The 18,291-nt window shown below is 38.3% G+C and overlaps 1 protein-coding gene across 1 annotated transcript; it reads left to right on the forward strand.

The window, feature by feature from the left end:
- The first annotated feature begins 940 nt into the window (after positions 1–940).
- On the forward strand, positions 941–17,783 carry slc48a1.S (solute carrier family 48 (heme transporter), member 1 S homeolog). The gene is made up of 3 exons (NM_001096596.2): positions 941–1,104; positions 14,152–14,319; positions 16,855–17,783. Exons 1-3 carry the CDS (start codon positions 972–974, stop codon positions 16,989–16,991), a joined length of 438 nt encoding a protein of 145 aa, NP_001090065.1. The 5' UTR covers positions 941–971; the 3' UTR covers positions 16,992–17,783.
- The last annotated feature ends 508 nt before the right edge of the window (positions 17,784–18,291 follow it).

Consider the following 18,291-nt stretch of genomic DNA (forward strand, 5'->3'; position numbering starts at 1 on the left):
AAAACGGTTTATTTACACTAGTGATGTGCGGGCCGGCCCGAAACCCCCAGACTCGGAGGCTGCGGGCAGGCCCGCATATTACTAGTGTAAATAAACCGTTTTAATAAACTATTTAAGCAGTTTAAGACTTCCCCGATACGTCATTCTTCTGCCCCACTTCCACCTCTGCGCGCCCCTTTTCATATACGCGCGTAGTCCACATCCTTTTCGTGATGTCACAGTGGGACGGGCGGGTATATAAAGAGGGGAGTGTGCCGGGTTAGGGTCGGTGGTGGGTTGCGTTTTTCTCGACCCGCACATCACTACTTTACATGAAACAGTGTTTTACATATATAGGAAGGCCGGTATTTTTTTCCAGAAAAGCTGACAACCCTAGGTGCAAGGATGCCACATTGTGGATGGAATTAATTGGGCTGCACAGTTGTGTGCCATCTGCTGATACATTACTAACAATACCCTCCCCTAAATCATCATCTGTCCACTGCAGTACATTATAGAAGGTTTCAGCTGGAAAACTACAGCACAAAATAATCTGCTCAGTTTTTTGGATCATAACATAAAGGGCTATTCTGGGCCATTGGTGGTAACGTTACTCGGGTTTCTAAGGCTACAGAATGCTGAAGTTCCGTGCCAGCTTTCCGTGTGTTCCAAGCCTCTCTTTGGTGCCAGCCTCTAATTAAACACCTGTGCAGTTTCTGACCTGCGTTGCACTTTCCGTAAAAAAACCTAACCTAATCATACCCTATCCCCCACTGTCTCCACAGTAAACATCTCTCACCGGACCTCGTCCTATAAAACTGCACGCTATTCCTATTGGTTCACATTCGTGAAGTCTGACCGCAAACACGGCGCCCATTGGTTGCTGTGAGTTTAGTTGGCAGCGCAGCCCACAAATCGCCTGAGCCCGTATCTGGTATCTGTAATTGCTGTGAACACAGATCCAGTGTTGGCTCAGCTGTAAAGTTTCAGTCATGGCGGTCACCAAGCAGCTTTGGATCCGAATCATTTACGCGGCCGTGGGCACCTTGTTTGGCCTATCAGCCTTCCTGGTATGGAATGTGGCCTTCGTGCAGCCTTGGACCGCAGCCATGGGAGGGTTATCAGGTAAGGGGCCCGAAGTAGTGATGTCATGTATCTTGTGTCATGTGATATTTGGGGATTTACGTTTTGCTTTACCTGTGTCAAAAAAGAAAGGGCCATTGTGTTGCCGTAGTGGCTGCAAGGGGTGCTGGTATTTATAGTCCCACAAAAGCCTTGGGGCTTGGTTTGTGCAATAATATAGGGGTTTTGTTTCAGAAATACAGGGATAGGATCTATTATCTGGAAACCCGTTATGAGAAAGCCCAAAAACACTGACATTTCTCATCATGTTACCTATAAGCAGACATTCTGTTAATCATTTCCTTTTTCTCTGTAATATTGAATAATAAATGTGCCTTGCCCTTTAAATCTATTTTGGTAGCAAAATATCCCATAGGGTTTAATGTTTAAAGGGGACCCGTCACACAAGCAAATGATTCCAAATCCTATTTTATCACGTTAGTCAAGCAAAATGAACTTTAATTACACTAAATAAATTATTTGAATCTTGTTTCCTTCAGTCTGGGAATTCATAATTATAACAAGCAGGCAGGAGCCATTTTGTGTACACTGTTATTAATTCAAGCCTTGTATCATCTCAGAATCTTGTTTGTGCACCAGAATGGGGGACCTGATGTCCATCCCCATGCCCTGGCTACACAATTAAATGGTTAAGAGAACAGGGGAATGTGGGGAGAGCAGTGACATCTAAGAAGTGCTGAATGGAAAGTGAAAGTAATTGCTTGCTCCGCTTCTATGCCTAAGGCATAGAGGAGGTGCAGCCAATATTTGAGATTTTAAAATGAGTTTACAACAGCTATGAATGCTTTAATAAAAAAAATAATTTGGATTTCATGTTTAATTTAAGATGGACTTTTATTATACAAATTTTTATGTCTCGTTGACAGGTCCACTTTAAATGTTTTTCAGCCTTTAAGGTTTGGTGATCCAAATTATGGAAGTCCACATGACTGTTCTTTTTAGGAACTACAGAGCAGGGGTCCCCAACCTTTTTCACCCGTGAGCCACATTCAGTTGTAAAAAGAGTTGGGGAGCAACACAAGCATGAAACAAGTTCCTGGTGGTGACAAATAAGGGCTGTGATTGGCTATTTGGTAGCCCCTGTGTGAACTGGCAGCTACAGGAGGCTCTTTTTGGCAGTATCTGGTTTTTATGCAACCAAAACTTGCCTCCAAGCCTGAAATTCAAAAATAAGCTCCTGCTTGGAGGCCACTGGGAGCAACATCCAAGGGGTCGGGGAGCAACATGATCATGGGGATAACTGATATAGAGCATAACCACTTTTTTTTCTGGATAAATAGTTGGTCTTTTTTAACCAATAACATTTTCATGGACAATCCCAGGGAAGTTTAAAACGGTTAGCAACCTACAGTTATGTAGGACATATTTCTTCATGGACATTCTGTACTTAATCACTGCAAATTTGCTGGATGCTGCTTCATTTAATAATTTTGTCAGGTGGGATTAGTGGCCATACCGTCATACCGCAATGAACGTGTGAAATTGGAGGAGCCATATGTCTGATTAATGCAGCAATATCTGAGATGTTGGGTTGGATATCAGAGGCCAAGGCACTGTGGCCAGTTCTAAGCAACTGTTATATTCATGTTTTATTAAATTGCCGTTGATAACTGTCAGATGGGATATGAAATAATTTAAAACTCATACTTGCAAGGAATCAATGGGAAATTGAGTCAAGATGACAGCACAGTGCTCCCATAGAAAGTCTCCTGGTTCTGTAAAAAGTAAGCAGTTCATTCTCTGTGGGATAAGGACACTCCAGCACATTAGAATTTTCTTTGTCCTTGGAGAACCATTTCCCATTCTCTTTAAGTTTTCAAGTAAGCGTGAATACATGCAGGTGAGGTTGACTTTTTAGAACTCATAGTTCAGTACAGTAATGTCCTTGAAGTGGAGCACACTGTATATTGTCCCACACTTGATCTAAAGGTGCTTTATAGCCCCATTGTTCAACTTGAGTTCAATGAATAGGGCTTCTGATAAACATACCTTTTTGGCTATTTTTTTTTTTATTATTACAAAAAATATGTTGAATTTCTTGAGCAAAACATGACAAATCAAGAAACTGAAGCTACTCCATGATTAGTCCTTGCTTGGCAGAGCTTTAAATTAAGTAGAAGTCCATTATGCAGAGGGATTATCTGTGGTGTTAAAAGACATGTTAACCCCAAAAAACTTTTGCATAATAAAAGAAAACTCCATTATATGCAACTTTCCTACTTTTCCATCTATTGACTTGACTTGGGGCAGCTGGGAAATTGACAATATGTCTAGCCCCATGTCAGATTTCAAAACTGAATATAAAAAAATCAGTTTGCTCTTTTGAGAAATGGATTTCAGTGCAGAATTCTGCTGGAGCAGCACTATTAACTGATTCATTTTGAAAACATTTTTTTTTCCCATGACATTATCCCTTTAATAATAAATTAACAACTTTAACATGGCTTGTGTTAAATAAGACATCAAAAAATACAGTGCTGTCACCCAAAGGTATTTCAAGTGTAAATCCAGTTATAGTGTATGACTGCGCATGCTGTCCGTTGTGGGAACATTCCAGCACAATTAGTGGCTAGACGTGAGTTTGTTTTTTTTTTTTTTTTTTTGGCGATTTTGAACAGAAAGATTAGTCAAGCAGAATGTATATGAATGAGAAGCATGGGAGCAGGGCCAGAGCTGTTTCATAACTAACAGTAAAATAGGATATTGGCAAACAGGAGATGCAATTGCAGATGAAAGGTTTTGAAGCCCTTGTATTGTGTGGAAAAACACTGTTCTTGCTCTCGGCTAAGTTTACTTTCCATCACCGGTAGAATTCTAACAAGACACGTGAGGTTTGTTTATACAGACGGCAGCATGTAAAAGTAGTCGGTGCGTTTAATGTTTTTCCCATATTTTGTAGGTTGGTGAGGGTGTTCTACTACATGAACTTCTTCATAGTCTCATGACCCCTGGCTCACTTGGCTACTCCCCACTCTTTGCATTCTCCATTGTCGCAGGGCTGTCAAGTTCCTATTTTGATGTATTTTACCTTTGCATTTGTTCAATAGAAATATTAAGAGATTTATTATTATTAACATGTATTTATATAGCGCCAACATATTGCGTAGCACTGTAAAGTAAATGTGATTATACATAGAACATATGGAGTTACATACATCACAATCAATACAGGTACAAAAGGTGAGGAAGGCCCTATGCATAGGCATACAGTCTAAAGGGAAGGGAGTAATACACAAGGTGTGGGAGTGGGCAAGATCGAATTAAGTGGGTGAGAAATGTGGTACTGTATGTGGTGTTGCGTTTGGTAGTTAAGCAGAGTGAGGGTAGGCTTCTCAAAAGAAGTACGTTTTAAGAGATTTCTTGAAAGCAGAAAGGTTGGGAGAAAGTCGGACAGACCGTGGGAGAGAGTTCCAGAGGAGGGTGCAGCCCTTGCAAAGTCTTGAATGTGAGGAGGTAATGAGAGAAGAGTTGAGTAGCAGGTCAGTAGAGGAGCGTGGTAGGCGGTTGGGTGAGTATATAGAGATGAGTTCAGAGATGTAGGGTGGGGCAGAGTTATGAAGTGCTTTGAAAGTCAGTGTCATTAATTTGAATTTGATTCTGAAAGGTAACAGAAGCCAGTGCAGGGATTGACAGAATGGCGAGGTAGAGGAGGAGCAGTTGCTGAGGTGTATGAGCCTCGCAGCAGTGTTCATTATGGACTGGAGAGGTGGCAGTCTCTGGAGGGGAAGGCCAATTAAAAGAGAGTTACAGTAGTCTAGATACATATTTAATTATTAGTTACAGTTTTAGGCCCCTCGTACACAAGCAAACACATGGGCGAACAAAAGGCCCGTCACCACAACTTATACTACTGAATGACAAAAGCTTATTTACCAAAATCTGAAAATTATTTTCTGAAATACGCTCTGACCAAATCTGCACAGGTTATTTCCCCCTACAGTAGAACCCCCTTTTAACGTTTTTCAGGGGACCAGGAAAAAATCTGGGAAAATGTAAAATCAGGAAAATGTGTTTAATGTAACTTTTTCTACAAGTACTGAAAGGATATAAGTACAGGAGTCCATTTTACTTTGAGATACAATATTAACTAGGTTAATAACAAGAGTTAACCATTGCAGCATTAATGTTACACTATGGGGGCATGTGCAAGGTCTCTCTGTCAGTCACATACACAACCTAAATGATTGGTGCAGGACTGTATAAGGGACAGACTCATTGTAATTGACTATTTACAGGCAGAACCATTGCAAAATATACATCTAGTTAGTATTTTAAACCTCTTTATTTCACAAATTATAACATTCATAGAGGGGAAAAAAAGCAGTTTTTGGTATCAGGACAAAATTCCAATGTAAAATCCGGCAAAACATTACTTAAAATCAGGGAAATGCGCCCGTTGAAATGCATTATAAATTGGTGGGACCACAATAAAAAAATGTAAAATGGAGGAAAACTTAAAATCGAGGTTTCACTGTATTTATCAATACATTTTCCCGAAAAATTCCAGTGTGGGAAAAAACTTGTGAAAATCATGCTTGTTATTTATTTGTACAGGTATGGGATATGTTATCCGGAAACCTGTTATCCAGAAAGTTCCGAATTACGTAGAGGGCGTTTCCCATAGACTCCATTATAATCAAATAATCCCAATTTTAAGTTATTTCCTTTTTCCCTATAATGATAAAACAGTACATTGTACTTGATCCAAACCAAGATATAATTAATGCTTATTGGAGACAAAACCACCCTGTTGGCTTTATTTAGATTTTACATGATTTTCTAGCATACTTAGGGCGATATTTACTAAGGGTCGAATATCGAGGGTTACTAAACCCTCAAATTCGACCCTCACAGTAAAATCCTACGAATATATCGATTTACCGCAAATCCTACGATTGATTGAAGGAAAAATCAATCGAACGATGAAGACAGTACTTCGACTATCGAATGGTCGAACCATTTTTAGTTTGAATCGTTCGAATCGTAGTCGAAGGTCGTAGTAGCCTAACACCTGGGAAAGCTAAGGTGGCATCTCTGCATTAGCGATTTTTTTTTTTTTTTCTTTCTGTGTCTTTAGAGATTCGTTTTTTTTTTTTTTGGTTTTTTTTTACCAAATGGTATAAGGCTCATTTACGAGCAGTCATTTTATTAAGAACTCCCTGAAAATTTAAAGGGATGCTGTCATGGGAAAAATTTTTTTTTTTTTCAAAATGCATCAGTTAATAGTGCTGCTCCAGCAGAATGCTGCATTGAAATCCATTTCTCTAAGAGCAAACAGGTTTTTTATATTTAATTTTGAAATCTGACATGGGGCTAGACATATTGTCAGTTTCCCAGCTGCCCCCAGTCACGTGACTTGTGCTCTGATCAGCTTCAGTCACTCTTTACTGCTGTACTGCAAGTTGAAGTGATATCACCCCCTCCCTTTGTAGCCTTAGAGAGCCTTTGTTTTTAGATGGGGTCAGTGACCCCCATTTGAAAGCTGAAAAGAGTCAGAAGAAGGAGGCAAATCATTTAAAAATAATGGAAAAGAAAAAATGAAGACCAATTGAAAAGATGCTTAGAATTAGTCATTTTATAACATAGTACAATTAGCTTTAAGGTGAACCACCCCTTTAAGGCCTTACGGTGCTACAGTGGTTTAAGGTGAAGGTTGGGTTAAAGACTGTCTTAGGCTGTTTTAGTTCTCTAATAAAGACCAGTTTATTGAGATCCTGCTGTGATACATATGAATCTGCTCAGCAATATATCCAGAAACAATAATTGGTTGTGAGGAAAACAGTCTGTAATATGTATCAGTAATTTAGGTACACAATAATACACTGCATGGGGTTATAATAATGTGTTCTATTTCTAGTTACATATCCTAACCAACAAGCAAGTAGCATTTCTGCTAGAAAGCAAAAAACCTGATTGGTTGCTATGGGTTACTAGACATGGTGCATGGTAATTTCCTTAACCCCTAAAGATTGCTAGATTTGCCCTCGATCACATAAGAAAGGTAGTGGCTGCCCCTTACATGACATTTTCCATCCATGTCAAGGCAATTAGATTGCAAGTGAATGGGCTCCAGTATATTATGCTTATTAATAGTTTTTTGGTTTGCTTACATTTCGGCTGGCCAATTGCTTGAAGGCAAATAACTCACGGGCTACAAAACACACGATACATGTTCCCTCTCTCTACAAACTAAAAGTGGTTTAAATAATAGGTATTACATTACTGGTTTAGAAGTTCTTAATATATTGTTAGCTTTGTCACATGTTGCAGCACTGTTACTCTCCAGTCTTGCGTGCATGCATAGCCTTTCTATTGATCAGAACAACCACAGACTGTATTACTTTAAAACAGGAACAGATTCTGCTCAGTAAGGACAAAGATAAGAAATGTATCAACTAAATGTATCCATTTAGAACAGTTTACGGGGTCAGCGACCCCCCCCCCTCCCAGAGCTGCTTTAGAAAGTAAAAAAATACACTTTACACTTCAATAAGAAACACAGTGACACATAGAAAATAGAAAGTAATTGGAAAAAGTCACTATTTCTGGTGATCTATCTGAAAACAATTAGTTGTTTGAAGGTGAACCACCCCTGTATCTTTCTAAAATAAGAGCTTTTGTTTTAATTATGTCTTCATATAAAAAAACATTTTGATTGCGAAGCGATGTACTTTACATTTGTTTCCCATCATGTTCCTTGCCACTATTTAAAGTTTGTACATAAATCCTTCAACTCAGACTCCTCTTTTTAAAGGAACAGTAACACCAAAAACTGTATCAAAGTAATTAAAATATAATGTAGTGTTGCCCTGCACTGATAGAAGCTGTGTATTTGCTTCAGAAAGACAACTATAGTTTATATAGAAAGGCTGCTGTGTAGCCATGGGGCAGCCATTCAAACTGGGGAAAAAAGGAGAAAGGCACAGGTTACATAGTAGATAACAGATAAAACACCATTGTATTGGACAGGGCTTATCTTTTCTGTGCTATGTAACCTGTGCCATTTTCCTTTTTACCCAGGCACACAGCTTTTACCAGTGCATGCTAACAGTATATTATGGGGCTTATTTATAAAAATCCATTTTCTGATTATTTAAATAAAAGAAGTCCGACCAAACTAGAATCCATTTGACCTTATTTATTATTTAAAAAAACTCAATTTAATCGGTCCGGGTAAAAACTCGATAAAATTGATTGAAAATCCGAATTATACTTTGTATTCTCAGGTTTTTTATACCAAATTTCTTGCCTGAAAAGGTTGGATTTTCAGGCTAAGTCCAGCACAGATCACAGAAACTTCCAAATTGGATAGGGACCTCTGCCATTGACTTATATACAACCTCCGCAGGTCCGAGATGGCAGATTTTCAGATTCTGACTTTTTTTTGCTGCATTGGACTTTAATAAATCTCGAACAGTTCAAGTTTTTATAAAAAATCAGGTTTTCCACCAAAAGGCCAGTCCGGCTTTTAGTAAATAACCCCCTATTATTTTAAAAAGCTTTATTAAATTTTTGGTGTTACTGTTCCTAATGTATTTTTTCCATGTTGAATGGAATAAGTTAAGCATCTTAACACTGCGAAATTCTAAAACAATATCAAAGTTAAACTACATAAACCAAAAAGAGAATATTCCTGTGTCAGAGTGGAATATTCACATAATTGAATTGAATAATTGAATTACTATCATTGATAGAGACAGCTCCCTCTGATTTCTATTTAACCTAGTCAATTTTAACAACTTTTTGTGTTTTTGTTTTTTTTTAATAAATTCTGACTAATGAAGGTTCCAGAGAATATTTTCCACAGTGTTTTGTTTCTCAAATTATGAAAAAAACTGTCATATTCTGTGAAAGGGGTTGTTCACCTTTTGAGATAACTTTTAGTATGATGTAGAGAGTGATATTTTGAGACAATTTGCAATTGGTTTTCAATTTTTATTATTTGTGTTTTTTTGCGTTATTTAGCTTTTTATTCAGCAGCTCTTCAATTTACATCTTAGGCAATCTGGTAACTAGGGTCCAAATTACCCTAGCAACCATGCATTGATTTGAGTAAGAATCTGGAATATGAATAAGAGAGGGCCTGAATAGAAGGATCAGTAATAATAAGTAACAATACATTTGTAGCCTTACAGAGCAATTATTAGAAGGGAGTCAGTGACGCTTATTTGAAAGCTGCAAAGAGTCAGAAGAAAAAGGCAAATAACTATAAAAAATAACACAGCAACTTCCCCTTAAACCCCACCCCTCCCTGTTTTCTTTATTTTTCTCTCTTTTTTCCCCTGTATAAATACTAGTTTTACAATAAAAACAAAACGTATACACTACAGAACAAAAATACTGAGAATGTACTGTATGTTAGAAATGTTCTTTATTTAATGTATTGACAAGAAAAGAAAAATACATATTGTTAAGCATCTGTAACATTTTCAATAAATATAAAGTTAAAAAAAAAAACTATAAAAAATAATGAAAACCAATTGAAAAGTTGCTTAGAATTGGCCGTCCTATAATGTAATACAAGTTATCTTAAAGGTGAACAACCCCTTTAAATAGGCCCCTTAGTGTTCTTTTGTTCTTATACTCTATCAAGGAACCTTGTTATCTTCTAACATCAGGCAAATATATATGAAATACAGCACTCCTTGGTTTTCTGAAGATGGTTTTGCATGTTCTATTACGCAAACATCTTGTATCTGAACGTTCCATCCTGTAGTAGTATGAATTGCATAAGATGCTGTTTTGTAATTTGTGCTGTGTTGCCCAATATTCCTTGCTCCCATTCCTATCCTAATGACAGCATTCCTGTGATTTGGAGGGAGAGGGGATTCTCGTAAGCAGAACTTTGTTCTTCCAGAAAGCCTTGGGCTCTGACGCTATTCCTGTAATAGCTGTGTAAGAAAAATCTGTAATTGCCATTTGTCTCATGGGCATTTTCACTGTCAAAAGTATTGCTCAAACTGAAAATGTTCCACAAAAATGTGGGTAAATCAGTCCAGCAGCTCTGCCAGTTTCTCCTTCAGTGTATAATTACTTAGATCACACTGCCTGGATGTATAAAAACATGCTTTTTTTGGCCCGAGGTAATGGTTTAGCAATTACAATAAAAGAGTGTCTAATTCTGTTCCCCGTTAAAGGTACAGTATACCCCTTTAGTTCAATATGAGTGCAATGAATAGTGCTGAACTTGCTGTTTAAATCACAAAACAGAGCTGTGGTTTTTGTTAGTTCTTAAGCTAAATGTGGAAACTGAAGCTACTCCATGGTTGGTCCTTGCGAGGAAGATAAAATAGATTCCCAGAGCACAGATGACCCCCCCCCCCTGCATAATTCTCTGCCATGCCATGACTATTGGAGTAATTTGCGTTTTTATTCATTGGGCACAAATTGATGCTTGATATAATCTACAGATTTATTATGTTATGTAATAAAATAAAAGTTTTCCCAGGTACAGTAACAAAAGCAACCAATCCACAGGTAAACATCTTATCCGTTATATATTGTTGTTAGTCTCGCCCCCTACAATTACTGTACCATTGCCACTGATGCAGAATGATTTAGTATGAAGTGTCCCTCCTTATGACTACCACTACTCTGTATATCTATGCTTAACATTGAGGTGGCTAGTTGCCAGTGTTACCTCCTCATCTTTCCATTCTGCCTTTGGCCTTATTCACACTGAAACCTGCCATGTGATTCAGTTGGCTCGACTCCAGCAGCTTAAAGTAATTGTTCAGTTTAAAAAAATAAGAACTGGGTAAATAGATAGGCTGTGCAAAATAAAAAATGTTTCTAATATAGTTAGTTAGCCAAACATGTAATGTATAAAGGCTGGATGTCTAACATAATAGCCTGAACACTATTTCCTGCTTTGCAGCTCTCTAACTCTAATTCTGAGTTAATCAGCGGCTTTAAGGGGGGGGCACATGGGACATAATCCGTGAGTTTGCAATTGATCCTTAGCATTCAGCTCAGATTCAAAAGCAACAGTTATGACCCATGTGCTCCCCTCAAGTCACTGATTGGTTACTGCCTGGTAACCAATCAGTGGAAACCAAGAGAGCTGCAAAGCAGGAAGTAGTGTTCTGTTCTGTTAGACATTAGACATCCAGTCACTCCAGCTTTATATATTACATTTTTGGCTAACTAACTATATTAGAAACATTTTTTATTTTGCACAACCTATCTATTTACCCAGTTTTTATTTTTACACTGAACTATTCCTTTAAAGGAAAAGGCAACTTTGATGTCATTCTCCATGAAAGACCATTAACAGTAACACAGCTTTCCTTGCATTAGTACTCTAGCCTGCTTGCAGTGCCCTGGTTTGGAATACTGGAGCCCCAAATTAAATGGAGCATAGTTATGAAGGTGTAACATAATGGTTAATGAAAGTAAAGCTACATCTAGTACACTATTTATGTAATGGGGGGGGAGATTCTCTGATAACAGAATATTATAATATAGTAAATCAGAGTCAATTTCCCCCTCCAGTTTTTCAAATGCAAACGTGTTCTGTTCATATTTAATAGGATTTCCAAATCCTGAGGAAGTTGAGGCAAGTGCCAGAGTAGGACTGTCAGCAATCACAGGGTCTGAGAGTCACTTGGCACTTTTAGGGGCAGATTTATCATTTGAGATTAGAACTCGCCACAGAAAAACTCGCTCACTTTCTATACATTCCTACGGGATTTTTAGAATCGTGTTTATCAATGAAGTTCACCATTTGATAAATATGTTTTAAAAAAAAAAAAAATCCCATAGGAATTAGTGATGTGCGGGCCGACCCGATACCCACGGGTCGGGCAGGTTCGGGTCGACCTCGCACTGCTCCTCGATGGTGGTGGGCAGGTGCGGGTTGAGCTCTTCTCCTGCTCTCCCCGCCACCTTCAAATGCCGGCATCCGACTTCCGGAAACCCTGACCCGCACATCACTAATAGGAATGAATAGATAAACAGATCTCGCATTTTTGGTTAATCTGCCCCTGAGTGTTGCTGTGAAAGCACTAGCTCAGATTTAGCTGACTTTATGCTCCGCTCCTTGGTTTAGAATAGATGCTGGAGAGGGGGCTTTGTCCAGAACATACAGGTCGGCATAGAGAAATGTAACCCAACTGTATTTCTATCATTGTCCAGAACAAAGCAGGGACCTGTCTGGATAAAATAGGTTGAGCCACAATTACCGACAAACCTTTCTTTTTAGTAAAATGGTGAGTAGGTAAAGTAAAGGGGCCACCCATTGTCTCCTATTTTATTCCTGGATAAACTGACTGCTCATCATTTGTCTGTTCTGCTCTTATATCCAGGTTTGTTTTATTACTCCTTTATTATCAATAGATGGCATTTGGTCTATAGACATTCTCTGATTTCCCCCTAAATGGATTAGCATTCAAATGCTTAATAACATGTATACTACTTCTGTTTTGAACACTTTATTATTTATGTATGCTTGTATTTGCACTTTGTTCACTATTATAATGGTTACAGAAATACATCTGGGGAAATAGAACATGTGGTCACCAGTTTTTGATGTGTCATGGTGTCCCTTTTTGCAGTGCCAGGTTCATATTTGTCACGTGTCTTCGTTTTTGTATGACTTTGCAACATGACACTGCACTTTTTGCAACTGGCAAACTTAAAGGACCAGTCACAATTTTTGTGTTTATTCACGTGATTGGGAGGAACCATACCCGCGCTGACTGTGGAAAGAATTGAATGGTATATGGAGTTTCCAAATAGCTAGCAAATCAGCATAGCAAATGAGTACAGTAGAACCCCCATTTTACGTTTTTCAGGGGACCAGGAAAAAATGATGTAAAATCCGGCAAATGTGTGCTTCAGTCTGGCAGCTCAGTAATTCAGGCGCAGACTCTAAACTGTTACAATTTTGCAACATTTAGTTGATACATTTCTCGGCAGCATCTCTGGAGTATTAGAATTGATACAATAGTTGCTAACAGCTGCCTGTAATGAAACTCAGCGGGGGCAAAGATAAGAAATGTATCAATTTAGAACAGTTTGCAGGGTCAGCGACCCCCCCCTCTCAGAGCTGCTTTAGAAGGTGAAAAATTACACTTTACACTTCAATATGAGAAAAACGGCGACACAAAGAAAATAGAAAGTAATTGGAAAAAGTCATTATTTCTGGTGAACTGCCTGAAGGTTGTTTGAAGGTGAACAACCCCTTTAATAACTTATTTAATATATATATATTTAATCAGAATATCACTCTCTACATAATACTAAAAGTTAATTTAAATGGTGAACAACCGCTTTAAGCATTGCAGCGTTAATATTATACTATGGGGTATTTGCAAGGTCTCTATGTCAGTCACTTAAGGCCCCCATACATGGGGCGATAAAAGCTGCTGACAGACTGAGTCGGCAGATTGACCCGTGTGGGGGACCATCCAACGGGCTTCCCCGATCGATATTGGGCCAAGATCTCGATCAGGCAGGTAAAAATAACCCCGTCAGGTCGCACCCGCATTTATGCGGTCCCGCGATCCGACCACCCGTATCGCATCCATTATGGGCCCACCGATCGGATCAGCCCAATATCACTCACTTCAATGTGGGCATATCTGGGAGAGATCTGCTCTTTTGGTGTTGCCAAACGAGCAGATCTCTATGTCTGTGGCCATCTATAAACAACCTAAAGCAATAAGTCATTGGTGCAGGACTGTATAAGGGGCAGACTTATTGGATTTGACCATTTGCAGGTAGAACCATGGCAAGATATACATCTGGTTAGTATTTTAAAACTCTTTATTTCACAAATAATAACATTCATAGCGGAAAAAAGGTTTTTGGGAACATCAGGACAAAATTTTTATGTAAAATCCGGAAAAACATTACTTAAAATCAGGGGAATGCACCCATTGAAATGCATTATAAATTGGAGGGACCACAAATAAAAAAAAAAAAAATGTAAAATGTGGGAAAACTTAAAATCAGGTATTTAGAATCGAGGTTTCACTGTGTAGCATTTTCTGACCTTTTGTCTGTGCCTGGTATTGTGTTTTGCAGGGGTTCTAGCACTTTGGGCGCTCATCACACACATCATGTACGTGCAAGACTTCTGGAGGACGTGGCTAAAAGGACTGCGCTTCTTCCTTTGTATAGGCGTGCTTTTCTTTGTACTAGCGCTGGTGGCCTTCATTACATTCCTTGCAGTAGCCATATCTGAAAAGCAATGTAAGTGTCAGTGTGAAATCATGCACAATTAATGTACACGTAACAATAGACTCCATATAATTCATTATGGTGTTTATTTCTGTGCATTCTGTAGTGATGGGGATATGATTCATACATTCAGAGTTTAGTCTATTGGTTCTGATGTGATTGCAGGGATGCCCTGTAGCGTTTAGTTCTACCCCTGAGGCAGAAACTCAAACAAAATCTGGCCTCTCCAAATTAACAGATACTCCGGTCTTTTTATGAATTAGTGAACAGCACAGCATTTTGGGGATTACACCTCAGTGGTAGGACTGATAGCTATGGCTGCCCTTTAGAGCAATGGCACACTGGATGTTAGCTCATCCCACCAGCAGTAATTTGATTTACAATGGTTAACAAAATGTCCTGTGTACTTTTTCCCTGAATGAAAGGGAAAGGCAAAGGCATCTTTTATTTAATTGAGCTGCAGATCTTGCTGGGAGTTATGGCCTACAGAAGGAGTTCAATGTATTCAGCAATGTGGAGGGAAATGTTTGAGAAAGTGCAGGTATATTAAAGGAACAGTAACATCAAAAAATGAAAGTGTTGATGAAAGTAATGAAAACATTATGCTGTTGTGCTGCGCTGATTAATAATACAACTGGTGTGTTTATTTCAGAAACTCTTCTATAGTTTATATGAACAAGCTGTTGTGTAGCCATGGGGGCAGCCATTCAAAGCTGAAAAATGAGAGACGGCACAGGAGAAAACCGATAAGCTCTGTAGTATACAATGGAATTTTGCAGAACTTAACTGTTATCTACTGTGTATCCTGTGCTTGAATTGCTGCCCCCATGGCTACATAGTAGCTTGTTTATATAAACTATAGTTGTGTTTCTGAAGCAAATACACCAGTGCAGGGCACCAGAATATTATATTGTCTTTCCATTAAAGGGGTTGTTCACCTTTGAGAAAATTTTTTAGTATGATGTAGAACAGGGATCCACAACCTTTTGAACCCATGAGCAGCATTCAGAAGTAAAGGTAGTTGGGGAGCAACACTAGCATGACAAATAAGTGCTGTGATTGGCCATTTGGTAGCCTCTATGGGTGGATTGTCAAACTACAGGAGACTCTGTTTGACAGTGCACCTGTTTTTTATAAAACCAAAACTTGCCCCTAAGCCAGGAATTCAAAAATAAGCACCTGCTTTGAGGCCACTTAGAGCAACATGTTGCTCACAAGCTATTGGTTGGGGATCACTGATGTAGAGAGGGATATTCTGAGACAATTTTTCATTTTTTATTATTGAAGGTTTTCGAGTTATTTATCTTTTTATTCAGCAGCTCTTCAATTTGCATCTTAACCAATCTGGTTACTAGGGTCCAAATTACCCTAGCAACCATACATTGATTTGTATTCGAGACTGGAATATGAATAGGAGAGGCCTTAATAGAAGTGTCAGTTATAAAAAGTAACAATTAATGTTAATGCTCCTTTAAATGAAGCTCAGAACTTTTTGTATAAAGACAGTATATGCCCCAGGTTATGTCTTCTGCAGATGTTATGTAATTGCAGATGAGGGGGAAAGGTGGGGAGCCCAAAATGTAAGGGCTAAGTATTAAAACAAGGGGGAACGGGAAATGGTTAGAGTGGTATACGCTAGCTGCAGGAAGCTCCGTTACATTTCCAGTATAATTCTTTTGGAGAACTAGTCATTACATTTCCAGTATAATTCTTTTGGAGAACTAGTCAAAGTTCCCACAATAATATATTGGCTCTTGTGTGGATTTTGTGGGATACAGAGACTGCACAACAGCAACATTGTGCAGCAAATACACCAGCACTCAGGTATATTATCTCCCTCCATCACCCAGCAGATTGCTTTACCCCATGTATGTAAAGGGCCACTAAAACAGGGTTTCAGTGGCCCTTTAAAATATATATGTTGTAGCCATACTTCCTTAAAGGGGTGGTTCACCTTCAAATTAACTTTTCAATTGGTCTTCATTATTTATTTTTAATAGTTTTTACATTAATGGCCTTTTTCTTCCGACTCTTTCCAGCTTTCAAATGGGGGTCACTGACCCCATTTAAATAACAAATGCTCCGAAAGGCTACAAATATATTGTTATTGCTACTTTTTGTTACTCTTCTTTCTATTCAGGCCTCTCCTATTCATATTCCAGCCTCTCATGTAGATCGATGCATGGTTGCTAGGATTATTTGGATCCTAGCAACTAAATAAATTGCAAACTGGAGAGCTGCTGAATAAAAGGCTAAATAACTCAAAAGCCACAAAAAATAAAAAATGAAAACCAATTGCAAATTGTCACTACATCATACTAAAAGTTCATTTAAAGGACAACAACCCCTTTAAAAATGTCATATAGACTAAATTGAGTTGAGTCCAGATGACTTCTTATTGCTGTTTATTAATTGGTAGGTATTGGAGAGTGACCCTTACAGTGTTTTCACTTTAATCCCAATGACATAACATTTCTGCATAATACATTTTCACTTCTGCTCAATTGTAAGCGTGTTTTTTTTTTTTGTTTCTCCCATGACCTACAGCCATATCCGACCCAAAGAGCTTATACTTGTCCTGTGTATGGAGCTTTATGTCTATGAAGTGGGCCTTCCTGCTGAGCCTGTACTCATACCGCTACAGGAAAGAGTTTGCTGATATCAGCATCCTCAGTGACTTCTGACATAGAGAATTCCTAAAAAGGGGACTTCAATCTTGGAGTTTTATATGTGTGATGGAGCACACCCGCTCTTTCTTCTCTCTACTAATCATCTGGGTTTGTGCCTGAAGAAGGAAGGAAAGATGGAAGACCACAAACATTGCTTTCATATTCCTATTTCTTAACTGCCACGCATCTGCATATCCCATGACGATTTTGTAATTCAATTGAATCCTCTTTTTGGGTTAAGATTTGCAATTTTTTCTGAAAGCCTGAGAGCAGTGATTGCTGAACCCCACACAGTTCGTTCTGATTTAAAAGAAGAATGGGGGTAGTAAACATTTTTAACTTCCATAAGAAAGGGGATGTTTCATTTCACAGCTTACCTCATCGTATCTACAAAATACTCATTTTCCCCCATTTCCAATTATATATATCTTTTTTTAAAACTTCAGTTTTTTTAAAAACTTGTTTGTATCAGTATGTGTGTATTCATGTCTATACCTTTTGTGTTTGTTTAGTTAATATACATAATTAATATTCATATATAAATTGGATTTATGTTATTGAGCTGTAAGCCCAAAGGTAGCAGAACAAGTTCCTCTGTGCTGTGTCTGGGAGAATTTTATTGGTCTACTGTGTAGCCCGTTGGGTGACGGGCAGAAAGCCCAGAGATATGATTATGGCACATTAGGAAGTGCAGCACTTAAAGGAAGGGATCCTGCTGTATCATGTACATCCATATCAGTATTTTATTCATGTTTATTCAAAGTAAATCAATATAAAATAATCACTTTTTTAATATATGTACAACAATAAAAAGAATACACTCTATAATGGAAGACTAGCATTAAATAAATCATCTGGAGTATAAAATGGGACCATATAGACGTGCCTTTTCCTTTCTTATATATTAATTTATTATTTATGTATTTATATAGTGCCAACATATTGCGCAGCGCTATAGAGTAAATGTGTCGATACAACTAAATCACATGAATTACATACGTAGAACTAATGGAGTTACATACATCACAACCAATACAGGTACAAAAAGTGAGGAAGGCCCTGTGCAAAAAGAGCTTACAATCTAAAGGGAAGGGAATAAGACACAAGGGGGCTGATTCACTAAGGGTTGAATATCGAGGGTTAATTAACCATTCGATGGTCGAAGTAGCCCAAAAAATACTTTTTTACTTCGAATCCTTCACTCGAATTTAGTGGATCGGCCCCAAGGTGTGGGAGTGGGCAAGATCAGAATTAAGTGAGCGAGAGATGTGTTACTGTATGTGATGTTGCATTTGGTAGTTAAGCAGAGTGAGGG

Source organism: Xenopus laevis, chromosome 2S (assembly GCF_017654675.1).
Source record: "Xenopus laevis strain J_2021 chromosome 2S, Xenopus_laevis_v10.1, whole genome shotgun sequence".
In the NCBI taxonomy this organism is placed as follows: domain Eukaryota; kingdom Metazoa; phylum Chordata; class Amphibia; order Anura; family Pipidae; genus Xenopus; species Xenopus laevis.